The sequence below is a fragment of the Aricia agestis genome, chromosome 9 (assembly GCF_905147365.1).
Source record: "Aricia agestis chromosome 9, ilAriAges1.1, whole genome shotgun sequence".
Taxonomy (NCBI): domain Eukaryota; kingdom Metazoa; phylum Arthropoda; class Insecta; order Lepidoptera; family Lycaenidae; genus Aricia; species Aricia agestis.
In genome coordinates, this window is record NC_056414.1 from 8636859 (window position 1) to 8651667 (window position 14809).

Consider the following 14809-nt stretch of genomic DNA (forward strand, 5'->3'; position numbering starts at 1 on the left):
TAACTAGTGGGACATATTTGCTAAAAAAAACATTCCTAGTATTGAGTGCTGTTTCGGATGATTTAGAAAAGTCCAAAAGTGCTAACTAAGCTCCTATCAGTGACAACTAACAGACAGGTATTTTGGGATATATTTTATGTGAATAAGTAATATATTATATCACAAAAATTATATTAATTCACTAAGAATAAAAAGTTAATTAAGAAACTGATATAGTGTAAAATTCCTGTCAAAACAGGTATTTCGTATTCTAGTATTCTAGGAAAATTGTTCATTCACTTACAACAGACAGAAAATTTAAAATTCATTATATGCGAAAATGTTCTGAATCCCTGACCAATGTAGCATGTAAACGACGAACCATAAATTGTTATTAATGCCATTGCGAAAGCGCGTGAATTGCATTGTTATTGTGATAAATGAAGTTTAGTCATGGACATTTTAAATATTGCTTTAGCTTGGCACACATTATGCCTATTTAACATTTGCCCCTTAGCAATAAAAATATTTACACAGCGAATAACTATGGTCTACTTGTCTTTACCAGCCACCTTGGAAAAGTGACACGAAAGACGAAGACATTAAACCTAGAACAGTTATACGCTGCGGAAAAATCTTTATTAGCAAGAGAGTAACTCAAAAAAAGAGAGAAATGATTTAATGATTCCAAAATTATGAAAGAATATGTAAAACATCCACGACAATAATCAATTTCATTTCTGCATGCCCAAGCACAGAACATTCGAGTAGAAAGGAATGTAGTATGCAGACTATAGCTAGGTGATATAGAAACGAAAATACAGCGCAGAAAATAATACAGATACAGTCAAAGATGACCAGACATGCAGTAATGAAGACATTACTTTGTTAAATTATGTTAAACCTCAGATGTCAAATCAAGTCTGGTCGCCTTAAGGTGCTACTTGAGGCATACGCCTGTAATGTAACAGTTCAGAATACCAAGCTTCAGATTATGTTCGTTTTTCCCAGTCGGTCCCCACGGTTCCCACTATCAAACTACAAAATGGTATGCTTCTCATACGTCAAACAAATGTTACACAAACATTAGCTTCACACATCATGATCATACCGTAGTTTGATAGGAAACGGACTAAATCAAACAACGAACGAAAATAGGAAACTCGGCGTAGAAATTCTCTGTGATACCTGCTTCTTTTACGCTGAGGAAATGACGATTATGTAACGTTACATTACATGCGAATGTCCTATTAGGGAGCACCTTTAGTGGGTGACAAGTCTTAATACAAACCCAGTAATAAGGTTGTTATATCCATGCCGTAACTATTCGTTATTGCGAGACTAGAGTAGAAAGACTAGAGTGTCGGATGTCAAAGAATTAAAGTTTTGATAAGTATGAGTTGGTTAGTTTCTTAGTTATGCACAGTTCGATTATACTAGTAGTTGTTTATTTAGTAACTTTCAATATAAACAAACTACGAAACGATTACATATTTTGCTGAGTCGAGTATCTTTTAGGGTTGTGTTCCTAAACTAATAATATAATAAACAGCAATTAACAGGACTAAAACATCACTTCGAGTGTATCACAATATTATGTTTCAGAATTTGTGTCATTTTAGATACTGTAAAACGACTACATGTTCGCGAAATATAAAACATACTGTCAGTTTTTCGTAGAATATTCTGCTGAAATATCAATTGATATTCCTCCTAATTAGGAGGGATTTACTCAATGCCGCAATTTTAGGCCTGCAATAGTTTAGGAACACACCTTGTAATAATAGTAAGGTACATCAATAGCTCACTTGTTAGAGTTAATACGGTGCGGGTTCCCGTCGTGCGAGAGGCCGGCGAGTTTGCGGCAGCGGTAGTTCTCGTAGTGGACGGAGCTTGTCACGTCCTTGAGGTCCTGCAGGTGCGTGCGGATCACCATGTTGCGGAGCGCCAGGAAATCGCAGTGTTCGAGATTCTCCACTGGAATTGTGGAGGGGTGGAGGTAAGCGATATGCAGAAGTTACAGGTTGATACATATTGTGGTGGCGGCTAACTGAACAGACAATCACTAAACTAGTATTGTAGTCCATCCAATATGAAACACGAAATTTGCTTTAAAATTTATTATAATATTATGTGTAACATTTATTTAGTTGTCTACAAAAAAATCATAAAAAATTAAAGTTTTTAACTTTTGCAGAGAATATCAAATCTGCCTTGCGAGAACTTCCAATTGTATTGTACTTCACGCAAAAACTATTGGCCGTATTCCGATAAAATTTAGTATATTAGTAAACTCTGAAATAACGGCTACTGTTATCCCAAAATAGTAGTGTTCTTAAATCTCATGGCAATACTATATTGATACCAGACGAGGCGCGGACACAAGCTAGCAAGACTGTGCCTTGGCACCACCAAGATTTGTATTCACCTTCAGCGATCCCCCACGGGTACTTGCGGCCGCGGATCCTCTTGCCGTCCTGCTCTATACGACGTTGGTGCCGACGACGGCGAACGGCACGCGCGCCCGGAGCGCCCGCTCCGCCCCCTCGCCATCCTCGCCCGTGCTCTCAAGCGAGTATATAGTGTATATAGTATGTCACTACGTGTACCTTCAGCGATGCCCCACGGGTATATGCGGCTGCGGATCTTCTTGCCGTCCTGCTCTATCACCGACGACGGCGAACGGCACGCGCGCCCGCTCCGCCCCATCGCCCTTCTCGCCCGTGCTCTCAAGCGAGTAAATAGTGTATATAGTATGTCACTACGGGTACCTTCAGCGATGCCCCACGGGTACTTGCGGCCGCGGATCCTCTTGCCATCCTGCTCTATCACGGTGTTGGCGCCGACAACAGCGAACGGCACGCGCGCCCGCAGCGCCCGCTCCGCCCCCTCGCCCTCTTCACCCGTGCTCTCGGGGAAGTCGTAGATCTTAATCTTGTGTTGCGCTATCTCTTTCATTATCTGAAATTGGTAAGTAAGGGTTTTCAAATAACGTTTTTTGTATGTGTAAAACGAACATACTAAACCCACCATTGGCAAGTAATACATATTGGGAAAAGAACTAAGACGCCTATAAAATTACACTGAAGCTTGCTTCATTTTGGTTAAAATAAACTGTTTTAATAATATTACATACAAGAATAATTGTAACAAACATTTCTTGGTATTCCACAAAAAATTAATGGATACATTTTGATCCAATTTCTCACGACCAAAAGTATGAGAATCGGACAATTAATGTCTTATTTATGTCTATGTCTTATTATGCCATCATTATATTTTATCTCATTATAGTAAAATTCCTTGTAAGTTATTTTTTAGAACTTTGGGTTCTTAAACAATACAAATTAACTCTGTTTTATAACTTAATGGGTGTTTTACAAACACTAATAGCTTTAATATTATTATGAATGTGAAAGTACTACCATAAACTTATATATTATAAGTTTATGAGTACTACCTACTGCAAAAAAATCATAATACACTTGTCCATTGACCATTACTAATTAAATATTTACGCTACACAAAGTTTTATCCTTGCCTAAAACATTGGAATAGTATTTCAAAACTTACAGACAAAATATTCCATGGCATATTTATTTTTTTAAAGGAGGACGGGCAAAATGTACCCACGACCAATAACGCCGAGACGTATTTCCTTAGAAAGCTCTTTTCTTGGCTATCATTTGTTGTTATGGGGGCCAGCCTCATATCATCTTTCTAACGAGATACACTTCCTATACATTATTGCCCGTCCTTAAGGGGTATCCCCCTAGATATAGCAAGGATAGATTAACTTTATACCTGTTCCTTAAACTCCTTACACTCCTCCGGCGTCATGGTATCAGCTTTAGCGATGACGGGGATAATATTCACTTTATCTCCAAGCCGTTGCATGAATTCCACATCTAGCGGTTTGAGGCCGTGGCCGCTCGGCGCGATGAAGTACAGGCAGCAGTGCACGCGCGTGTCAGAGGGGGAAGGCTTGCGGGCGACGCGGGATTCCGCGTTCAAAAACTCCTCGTATTTCGATTCGACGAAATCGATTATGGGTTGCCAGCTGAAAAAATTTATAAAAAATGAGTTTTAAAAGATTAAGCATTATAATAATTATTTTATTATACGTTTTGTATACCGACCGAATATTTTAGAATGACACGTTTTTATAACTCTTTTGAGCACTATTTTCCAATATTCTAGTAAGTGTCAGATAACATATTATTTTAAAATTTTGTGCCTACTTTAATAAAGACAAAATGTGTGAATAAGGGAATAAATCTGATGCTTAGTAGAATTTAGGTATTTTATAAGAACTGATTATTTTTTGTCAAACGATAAAATAAAAAGTCATAGTAAAACATCGAATAAGCATAATATGAAAGATTAGGAAATATTAAAGAGAAACAGCAAAAACGACTCTTAGGAATCTGGATTTTACAACTTGTTTACAAACAGTTTTTTCCTCTTTGTGTGGAAACAGATAGCACAGGTTTGTGTATAGTTGAGCAATGGGCGTTGTAACTTGTAAATGTTTTAGGCAAACTAGTGAACCGCGACTTAATGAATATTTATTTTGTTCGGCGGCGCGTGAAAGATTGGGCGGCTTTTGCTCAATGTTTACTTGTCTGATTGCGATACCACAGGCGAAAGTTTTCTTTGCATATTATGCTCATTAAGCCTCTTTACGCTTTATTTACTAAGTTTAAAAGCCTGAGTGCCCTTGACTTTCATGACTGTACTATTCTATGGCTATCAAATACTTTACATAAAAAACATGTTTTTTGGGAATCTTGGCTTTTAGGGAATAGGGTATGCAAATGCCCTAAAAGCTAAAATTAAAGGCTGATACGTATAATATACGACGAATACTATAATTCATTTAAAAGTTACTCGCGTTCTAGTTTAACCAAGAAAAAAAGTGTGAGTAGAGTTTGAGTGGCACGAGAAAGACCAAATCATTCCATAATTAACTTTAACAATGACGCAAGTAGGACTTATGGTTTTCAGGGTGTAATAAAACTAGGTGATAATACTTTAGGGTATGTATCAGTCCCTTATATGTATAAAGTTAACTGTAAGGGAGATCGCATTGTATGTGCGCTGCAGACTCGATCACACAAAAAGTGTGCCGTCTGCGATCTCCCTAAAAGTAACAACAGCTGTGAAAGTTTTTTTTTTTACTTTTGTATAAATGTACATACACATGATGTTGGCGCTACCCCATACAAATCACAAAAATGTGCTCTTTCAGCGCTGCTACTTTCACAGTGCACTCTACACAGGGGACCCATACACACCCTAAAGTATTATCAATTAGTTTTGTTACATGCTGTATAATACAAGATGTGATAGTAAATAAACCTACCAATTGCTATTATCGACCGCGTCACCGAATCCCGGCGTATCCACTATCGTAAGCGCCAGATTCACGCCGTTCTCTTTCAGAAGTACGACGCTGGTCTCGACTCCGACGGTCTTCTTCACCCGCAGCGACGGGCCCGGGTGTTTGTCCTTGTCGTACACCTCCGTTAGGAACAGGGAATTGATTAACGTCGATTTGCCCAACCCCGTCTCACCTGGAACGTAAAATGACGATGTTATTTACAAGGTATGCAGAGGGCGGATATATTTGCGGTTGTTTTGTCGGGCAAGTTTAACTTTATGTTAGGCAATCTGGGCTTGATATTGTTTTGCTGTTGTTTTGCTTGGTCTAAATTCTAGGTCATGTCAATGTTAAGCAAACTGGGTTTGATATCCGACCAAATTACGGAGGTCTACCCTCTGCTTAGGAATTAATGTATTGGATTATACAACACTATTTCACAACCATAATATGAAAGAATCCTTACAGCTATCTCCGTACAAATAAAAAACGTCTAAGTATTATAAAATACCCATCATAATAAAACATAGGCGTTGGGTATTATGTTTCACAGTTTTGATTAAGTTGGTATTATATTTAGGTAACAGGTTGGATGTTAAATCAAGTGTGTATGTCTGTCTGTCACGCGCAAACCGCTGAATCGATTGTGCTGAAATTTGGTATGGATATACTTTCGAGTCCTGGGAAAAGACATAGGATACTTTTTACCCCGGAAAATCTAAAATTACCACGCGATAAGTGGAGTTTGGCGCAAAGGAGTTGCAGTCATCGTCTAGTACTATATTATAAAGCAATCGACTGTTGAATATATGTAGAACGATGATGCAGAATGAAAGCAGTACTTGTGCAAGCAGTTTGAACCCATAAAGGCATTATCTATGAACATAAATTAATAAAACTTATCGCGTAATCTATTGTCTAGATAGTTTCTACAAACACTTGTCAGTATGTTTGCCTTACAAATGACTAAGTAAAATATGACTCAGTTATTAACGATTTAGACCGCAGTACGTAAGCAATAAGTAATTAGTTTAGAATTTACTGATGAGGATAATATGCATTGATAATTAAGAGTGATTTAAAATATCTCCTTGTAAATCTGAATACCATACTAAATAATGTCTGTGACTTAAAATATTCGTTCCAGTGACAAAAGGAGCAAGAATTGAATACCGCATCTCAAAAACTTTTTACAAAAAGTCTGCATTGTCGTCGTCTTCTTATATGAGTAACCGAGACAATGGTATTCATTGCAGAATGTAATTTTGGGCATTTTTGTACTTTAAAATTTATTCTTAAAATTTTTTACCGTCAAATTGCAATATGGAAAAGTAAATATACTATAATATAAAATTATGATGATCCAATACTAAACTTAAGGGGCACTAAAACCTTATACTTAGTATGGGAGCCCTAGAACAATTTTTTTATTACTTTCAAGCAAATTTTTTGTGAGTAGCTTCATTTTGATAAGACGAACAACATTTTTATTTCCGAAAAATCTCAAAAGTGGTAGCTAACAGACATAGAAAGGATTTCATACTTTGAATTGATGGTCCTAAAATATGGACAGTTTTATTTGTAGGACAATGTTACTCTTAAATTATATGACTATTAACCTATCATTAAATTATATGACTATTAAATATCAATATACAATAAATCAGCTTGTTAGGGTTCCGTTTTAGGGTTCAGTAGTCAACCAAGTTTTGTTGATTACAGAACCCGACTACGGAAGTAGTAACATTGTCCTACAAATAGAACAATCCATATTTTAGGACAATCAAGTCAAAGTATGAAATCATTTCTTTTCTGTTAGCCACTTTCAGGATTTTTCGCAGATAAAAATGTTGTTCGTCTTATCAAAATGAAGCTACTTACAAAAAATTAGCTTGATAGAAACAAAAAAATGTTCTAGAGCTCCCGTACTATTATGTCATCAATGCGAAATAAAGTGAACATATTGTTAAAATATGCCTTTTCTTTCATAAATACAACAAGCGAGAGTATATTCTCTAGAGACAAACATCAATCAGTTATTGATACTGACACACGATAAAGATCAAGAGAGGAAGTTGTAACATCATTACTAAGCTCACAGGAAGTATACGCAACAATTTCAATTGATGGTGTCTTCGATTGTAGTATCAATTTGTAAGCGAAAGTTATCAGTTATCACTATGACCCATTTATGAGATCTAAGAGAAAAGTATTCATCAAATACAGGTACAGAGGAAAAGGAGAAAAAATGTTGATAGGTTCAGTATCCAAAGGTATTAGATATCTAATTTAAACCAAGATCTTTGAGCAAATCTATTATTTCTAAGTTGGATAATCCAAATTTGCTAGCCAACGATGGCGCAGTAGCGAGAAAAATGGAAGACCCTGGGGGAGGCCTTTGCCCAGCAGTGGAACAGCATAGGCTAATAAAAAAAATATTTAAAAAAATACAAATTTGGGTACTTGACTCTTTCTTTAATTCAGTATACGTATATTACATCTTCTTTTCCTGTTTAATTGATAAAGATGTGAAGATCAAATGCATAGCGCACATTGGACCCTACAGGCCAAGATCTTCGATGCTTACCAAGTACTTTCCCTTAACTACCTTTTTAACTTCTCGCACATGTGGCATACTAACAAACAACGCTATTTCTCACCTACAACCATTAACGTGAACTCGAATCCCTTTTTCACCGCCTTCCTGTGTACTTGGTTCGGTAGGTTGGCGAAACCGACGTATCCGTCTAGCTCCTTGACTTTTGGTTTCTCTATTTTCGGTAGATCCGGCTTCGGTGCCACTGGAGGATGATCGGGTTTCTAGAAATAAGAAAGAGTAAGCAATTAGTGTTTCTATAAATTATCACATTTCTAAAGTATCCGCAACTACTTTGTTCTGAAAATCGTGAAGGATCCGCACATTTTGATAAAAAGTATGCCACAATAAATTATTGTCCCTTGTCTCAAATATTCAGGCGGTACAGCAAGTACACAGAAGCAGCCGTAATGGTAAATGTGGTGGACCATTTCCTCGTTGAAATCTCTCATTTTTCCAAGACGCAGTAAGTTTTTCCTACGCTATCTCGTCGACTTTCGTTCAAACTATTTAGAATATTTCATAGTGCATACATGAATATATTATTATGGTAATCAGAGATGTTCCAATTTGATGTGATTGACTGACGCCAGACAGACGGTAACTGTTTGGATCCTCAATCAAGAGATTCCTAGACGCGTAATTGTGAGAATCTTAATCATGTTATCGTAATCGCCATCTAACCTACGTAGGTCATCTTCTACTTTATAAATATCTTATGATTCAAATAAGTTAAGCTTAATTTCCACCAAACATCGCGTGAAAAACCAAAACAAGAATTTATATCGGGAAATTATAGTTATTATAAAAATGTTATAAATGTTATAATAGATATATTACGTGTGCAACCAACATTCGTAATATCATTAAACATACCGTGCGTAACAAAACTTATGTCTGGCCATGAATTTCTTTAATATTGTTATGACTTATGGTTCGTTGAATTAATAAAATATACTTGATATTAGAGTCATAAGCTTTGAAAAGGGTTGGCCATTAAAAATAGAAATGGTTCAGGTGTTCTGCCAGTTTATTTTCCTCTGGGTCAACAGTCCTTAAAAGAAGACTTTTTAATAGACGAAACTGGCTTCTAAGTGTGTAGAGAAGAAACCAGAGTCTTGAGCAAAATTGCTGATAATTAAGAACCTGCCAAATAAACTTTGAACCCCAAATTTTGCTCTTACAGGAGATAGATCCCTTCCATGACATATCATTGACTTGCTAAAGTATGGACGTAGGTCACCTTCATAATAGATTGGTCATAAACGGACCGCAAGTTGCAGTCGGGACTCGGGACTGACTGGTCTAGTGCAGTCGCGTTAAACGACTGCTCCGACCCGTCAAGAAGTGTTCGAGCGGTCCGTGTATTGCGGATATGAATGCGGTGCGCCGTGCGGCAACCGTATCTTGCATCGCATCGGTCTCGACGACAAGATGCGGTCCGTCAATAACCGGCCTAAGAAATAGAAGACATAGATACCTTCATAATATTTTCTGTACTCCGCAGCGGCGCTGGCACCGCTGGCGGCGTGGTCGTTGGAATAGGCGGTGCTGGGGTCTGTGGTGGCATCGTCCCCGTCTTGCCCTGATCCGAGATGCTGTTGCTTATCTTGTTGTTGATGCCGTTCGCTTCGTGATGGTTGTTCTCTGTGGGGTCGGGGAGGGTCGCTGATCGTTTCGCCAGAGCGTCTTTGATGGAGGAGGGCGGGGCAGGCGCGGCGGGTAGCCCGGGCGCGCCTCCGCTCACTGTGTCTGATTTGAAGAACAGCTCACGCTTGCTCTGCAACTGGAAACAAGAGAGACTATAAGCATTTACTCAGAGCACACACAAAGCAGTATAACACGCAGATCTTAGTTATCTCTAGTTAGGCAAAGGAAACTCTTTAGAAGCAAGTGCCATGTGAAGTCTGTGTATTGTATACAGCTCTAGTTAGGTCGGAAGACTGATAAGGTCTGATTATCCATATCCAACACAAAACGTGGGATCAAGCTTTTTATTTATCTTGGTGTTGTAATATGGACATAATCCATCAGGATTTAAATTGTCCTGAATAGATAGTAATCTGTTAAAGCTGTTACGAAATCAGAAGTACTTAAGATTAACCGCTAGAAAAGGCACAACTTTCAAGTTCCAAAGCCGTTGACGCAAAATTATGCCGCACTAAGCCTTACCTAGATCTGACTCGGCTCCTATTGAACGTTTAAGATCTTGTAAGGGTTTATTAGGAGTAAAGTGTGCCCTTATAGGAACACTACAATGATGCAGAGAGCGTGCAAGAGGCACCCTATTTTAACTAAGCTTTGAACTCCCCTCGCTTAGGGCTTACAATGTGCGGACGTGCTGTTTTTTAAGACCTTAATTATTATTGGTCTTTCACTTAATTGGCCGCACTTGCTTTTAATTGCCAAAATAATGCAGGGGTTTTAGATGTTGTTCAGTAAAAGCCAGCAAAATGTACACAAAAAGTTCAATCCGCAGACTCGATCACACAAAAAGTGTGCCGTCTGCGAACTCCCTAAAATAGTAATTCAACACTGCTAGACAAGGAAAACGTTGACAATTACCTAGGTAATTATGAAACTTGGTACGCAGTAGATCTATCTAAATAGCATAATAATAGCATCATAATACCGTCTTGTGTAATTAGATTACGCTGAGAAACAACAAGTACGTCAGCGACGCAACGGAGACGTTCTATAGCGGCGTCTGTACCTCATACATACGCTCGTATACAACATACAGAGTGTCACAAAATAAGCGATAATACTTTAAAGTACGTAAGCGTCACTTATATAGAAATCACTGTAAAAGTACCAGAACTGAAAGAGTTACTATGGGTTTGCTCTAAGTCCTAAGAAATGACAACTATCTACTGGTAAACGGGCAGTCGGGCAGAGGCCTAAACTCTTAAGTATTATTACAAAGTTTTGTAACATCCTGTATACGGATCCAACCTCCAGGCCTTATGACTCACTATCAAGGCAAGTGTTCGATACTATACGTATGTATCGCTTTGACCGAGATAATTAAAAGGTACTTTTTGTCCGTCTCGAGCCAATTTTTTGCACTGGTTATGAGGGCACATTCCAACGCGATATAGCAATACTAATGTCATTTTGATGAGGGCCTTTTAAAATTTGTTCAACGTTTAAGCACCAATAGTTAGTACCTTTGCTGCTTTTGTTTATAATAGGTTTCCTTCGTTCCAGGGTTAATTCGTCATGAGTAGGAGCTACTTCCCTATCATAAATATTAATTATAAAGTCGCAATAGTAGGTAATTTCAAAATCACCGAAGTTCTCTCGAATTACGGATTAGGCCTAAAAGGCACAGCTTAACTATAATTTTCATCACATAATATTATTAGACGACCATAGTTGGCTAGGACAATAATTAAACCTTATTTAGTCAAATTATAGATCTACCTTGTCATTGGTCATTGTGACTCATGGTCAGGTACGTTCGATTACGAAATTTCTGTCTATAGTAGCGTCTATGAGTAACAGCTGCTCTTACTCATACACTCCCAACAAAGACAAGAACTGGTTTATCTAGTTACCAATGCCCATGTTAAACGTCCTCTAAAAAGTCGCTTCTGCCATTTCTACCTTTCTTTAGAATTGACAGTATTATCTTGTTGAGGGTTTAATCCTTCGATCGTGGATTCTTAGAAATCTATTGTTATTCTATTGTGCCTCGCTCACCGGTGAGCTTATGGGACTTGATGGGTTAAAACACTTGCGTACAGAAAGTTTTCAAAATATAAATGTTGAAAACTTTAGAAAACCAAATAGAGCAACAGTTGGATCCAGACCGAGATCACATTTTTGGATACCTATTACCTTTAATAAAATTTTCCTATTAATTTTCACTTTGCCTGTAGTTTTGCCTATAGTGCCATAGTGCCTATAATGGAACTAGGAAATACTTGCAGAGTGTAAGCTTTTCACAAATGGCTGTGTAGGTCAAAAACTTTCCCAGTTTTCCCAATTGAATCATAATATGGGGCATGCAGTTATACATGTTAATCACCAATGGCTGCTGCATAAAATTACGAAGGTGTAATACAATCCAGTTCTGCATGTAACGGTACAAAACGCTAAAACACCAAAGTACCGAAATTTTATATTTCGTCGAAACGGGACCAATACTCGACTTGCATACTTAGAATTTATTGCTCATGAATTTGACGATCAGTCATAATACGAATTCAATAATCGAGTTCCTATTTATTAGAAAGCAAAATTCCTATTACTCGACCTATAAGAAATACTTAATAATAGTAAAATTTAAAACAGCCGAGAGCCGAGTCGTGATGAAGAATTCAGATGCAACAAGTTTTGCTGAGCGGGAATCTTTCTTTTCTGATTATAATTTTAATTATTTTGATGTAGGTTTATGTAATGAGTAATTCTCCGAGGCCCCTCAAAATGTGGTCACACGCTCTTTACTACTACCCTAATTAACATTCAGCATTAGGACCAAACACACGTTATTCCTCATTTATTTAAGTATCTGATTTCAATAAAAAACATCTATAATTATTTATAGTTTTTGTTTAATGGTTAATTCAAAGTCGAAATCGGGGGCAAAATCGGTGTTCTCCGCGTGTCACACTCTGTTCGCGCTTACGGAAAGCTTTAATAACTTTTGTATTCTATTCATTATATTATAGCATAAAGTGTAATACATCAAAATAATCTAGATTAACTGGGCTACCTAATTCCTAAAATAAAATAATGTTATACCTTAAGTTAAAAAAGTTAATAGGCATAACGTCTGTGTCACACGATTTTGCTAGTTTCACGAGCGGGTAATAAAACTGCACCTATCTTCCAAACGCGACGACTTGTGGTTACACGTTTTAGCTGCACCAACGCTCAGTGTCTTTCCAGCATCAGTACAGGGGACTCAAACCCTCGTTGCTTCAAAACAAAGAAACTATAAGATAAGATATTCCTTAAAAATTTTGTGGTCGCTGTAGTCACGTCATCATCATTTGTCTATATATTATATACATTGTCTATATACGTGGGAGAGCCATGCTTCGGCACGAATGGGCCGGCTCGACCGGAGAAATACCACGTTCTCACAGAAAACCGGCGTGAAACAGTGCTTGCGCTGTGTTTCGCAGAGTGAGTGAGTTTACCGGAGGCCCAATTCCCTTCCCTATCCTCCCCTTTTCCCTTCCCTTCCCATCCCTACCCTCCCCTATTATCCTATTCCCTCTTAAAAGGCCGGCAACGCACCTGCAGCTCTTCTGATGCTGCGAGTGTCCATGGGCAACGGAAGTTGCTTTCCATCAGGTGACCCGTTTGCTCGTTTGCCCCCTTATTTCATAAAAAAAAAAGTAACGTAACTTTTGCGAGCATGTTTTGAATGATAATAATTTATAATTATGACACTCATATCAAATTAAGGTATAAGGTATATATGATCGAGATTATTTCCTAGTACTTTGTTTGTTTATTTACCTATTACTTTAATCATAATTTTAAAAAATGTAAAATTTTCGTAACTTTCGTGGCACAACTTTCGTGGATTTTTAACCATGAAAATTACCTAGTGACCTACGAAAGCTACGTAGGCTGTTTTGTACATCGTTTTCCTATGTGAATTGGCTATAGTATAGTATTTCCAGCTATGGTTTTGGCACCCAGAACTAATTTTTCACTCTACAAGCTTTTTTTGAAAAACAAAACATATGTGGCTTTATACATCAATCTACCTTTTTTTTTTATGAAATAAGGGGGCAAACGAGCAAACGGGTCACCTGATGGAAAGCAACTTCCGTCGCCCATGGACACTCGCAGCATCAGGAGAGCTGCAGGTGCGTTGCCGACCTTTTAAGAGGGAATAGGGTAACAGGGGAGGGTAGGGATGGGAAGGGAAAAGAATAGGGGAGGATAGGGAAGGGATAGGGTATTGGGCCTCCGGTAAACTCACTCACTCGGCGAAACACAGCGCAAGCGCTGTTTCACGCCGGTTTTCTGTGAGAACGTCGTATTTCTCCGGTCGAGCCGGCCCATTCGTGCCGAAGCTTGGCTCTCCCACGTATACTACCTTCTGATCTTTTCCCCAAATATATCGTCTAATCTTCTTCTAATCTAGTGGATTTACCTGAATATCAGTATTTGATGATCAGTACATGAACAACTGATATTACATCCTCAATCCAAATACAATGCGATACGATACTCAGACGAGAGCGAGCGAAGCGAGCCCTCGTATATATCCCACAAACTGAATCGAAGAAAATATTATGATCTTGTGTCCTAAATCTCCATATTTAGTTGAAAACCCCCTTATATGACCTCCTAAATCACTTATTCTTCACGAACTTCAAATAAAATCACCTGAACCTCGAAAAAAGGTTACTTGACAGATTAAGCAACAAATTAAAGCTCCATGCTCTTAAGTATTGTTACGAAATCAAAATTGGGAGCTTTAATGGATCTTAGGGCGAAATAATAATAATATTAGAGCTTACCTGCGTTTCTTGGGTAACAAAGACTGAAAATTTTCTGGACCACTATGCTAATAGACAACCTTCTGTTCGTGCACGTGGAACATAAAAGAAATATCAAAACGAAAATAAGATAGATATCGAACTTAACAATTTTGCCATTATACTAAAACATATTTATACCAAAATAGACTCCAAAATTTTAAAAAATATGGTCACAAAAAAGGAATTTCAAAGAGGAACTTTTTCCGCGATAGAATAAAAACATTATTTATTAAATAAATTTGTTCTAACACGTCCAAATATTCTTTTTAAATGATTTATGGTCTTGCAGCCCTAAATAAATACATAAGTTGTTTCAAAAATTTCCGCAAGGCCTTACAA

At 37.7% G+C, this 14809-nt stretch overlaps 1 protein-coding gene across 8 annotated transcripts in view; it reads right to left on the reverse strand.

The window, feature by feature from the left end:
* The window catches only part of LOC121730767 (septin-7), a 56826-nt gene that overhangs the window by 6007 nt on the left and 36010 nt on the right, over nt 1-14809 (reverse strand). For all 8 annotated transcript variants that reach the window (XM_042119953.1, XM_042119952.1, XM_042119949.1 and 5 more), the window contains 6 exons: nt 9439-9744; nt 8023-8182; nt 5345-5555; nt 3784-4039; nt 2751-2940; nt 1788-1956 (listed from right to left, as the gene is read on the reverse strand). In XM_042119953.1, coding sequence (XP_041975887.1) covers nt 1788-1956; nt 2751-2940; nt 3784-4039; nt 5345-5555; nt 8023-8182; nt 9439-9744 — 1292 coding nt within the window. The remainder of the gene's footprint in view (nt 1-1787; nt 1957-2750; nt 2941-3783; nt 4040-5344; nt 5556-8022; nt 8183-9438; nt 9745-14809) is intronic.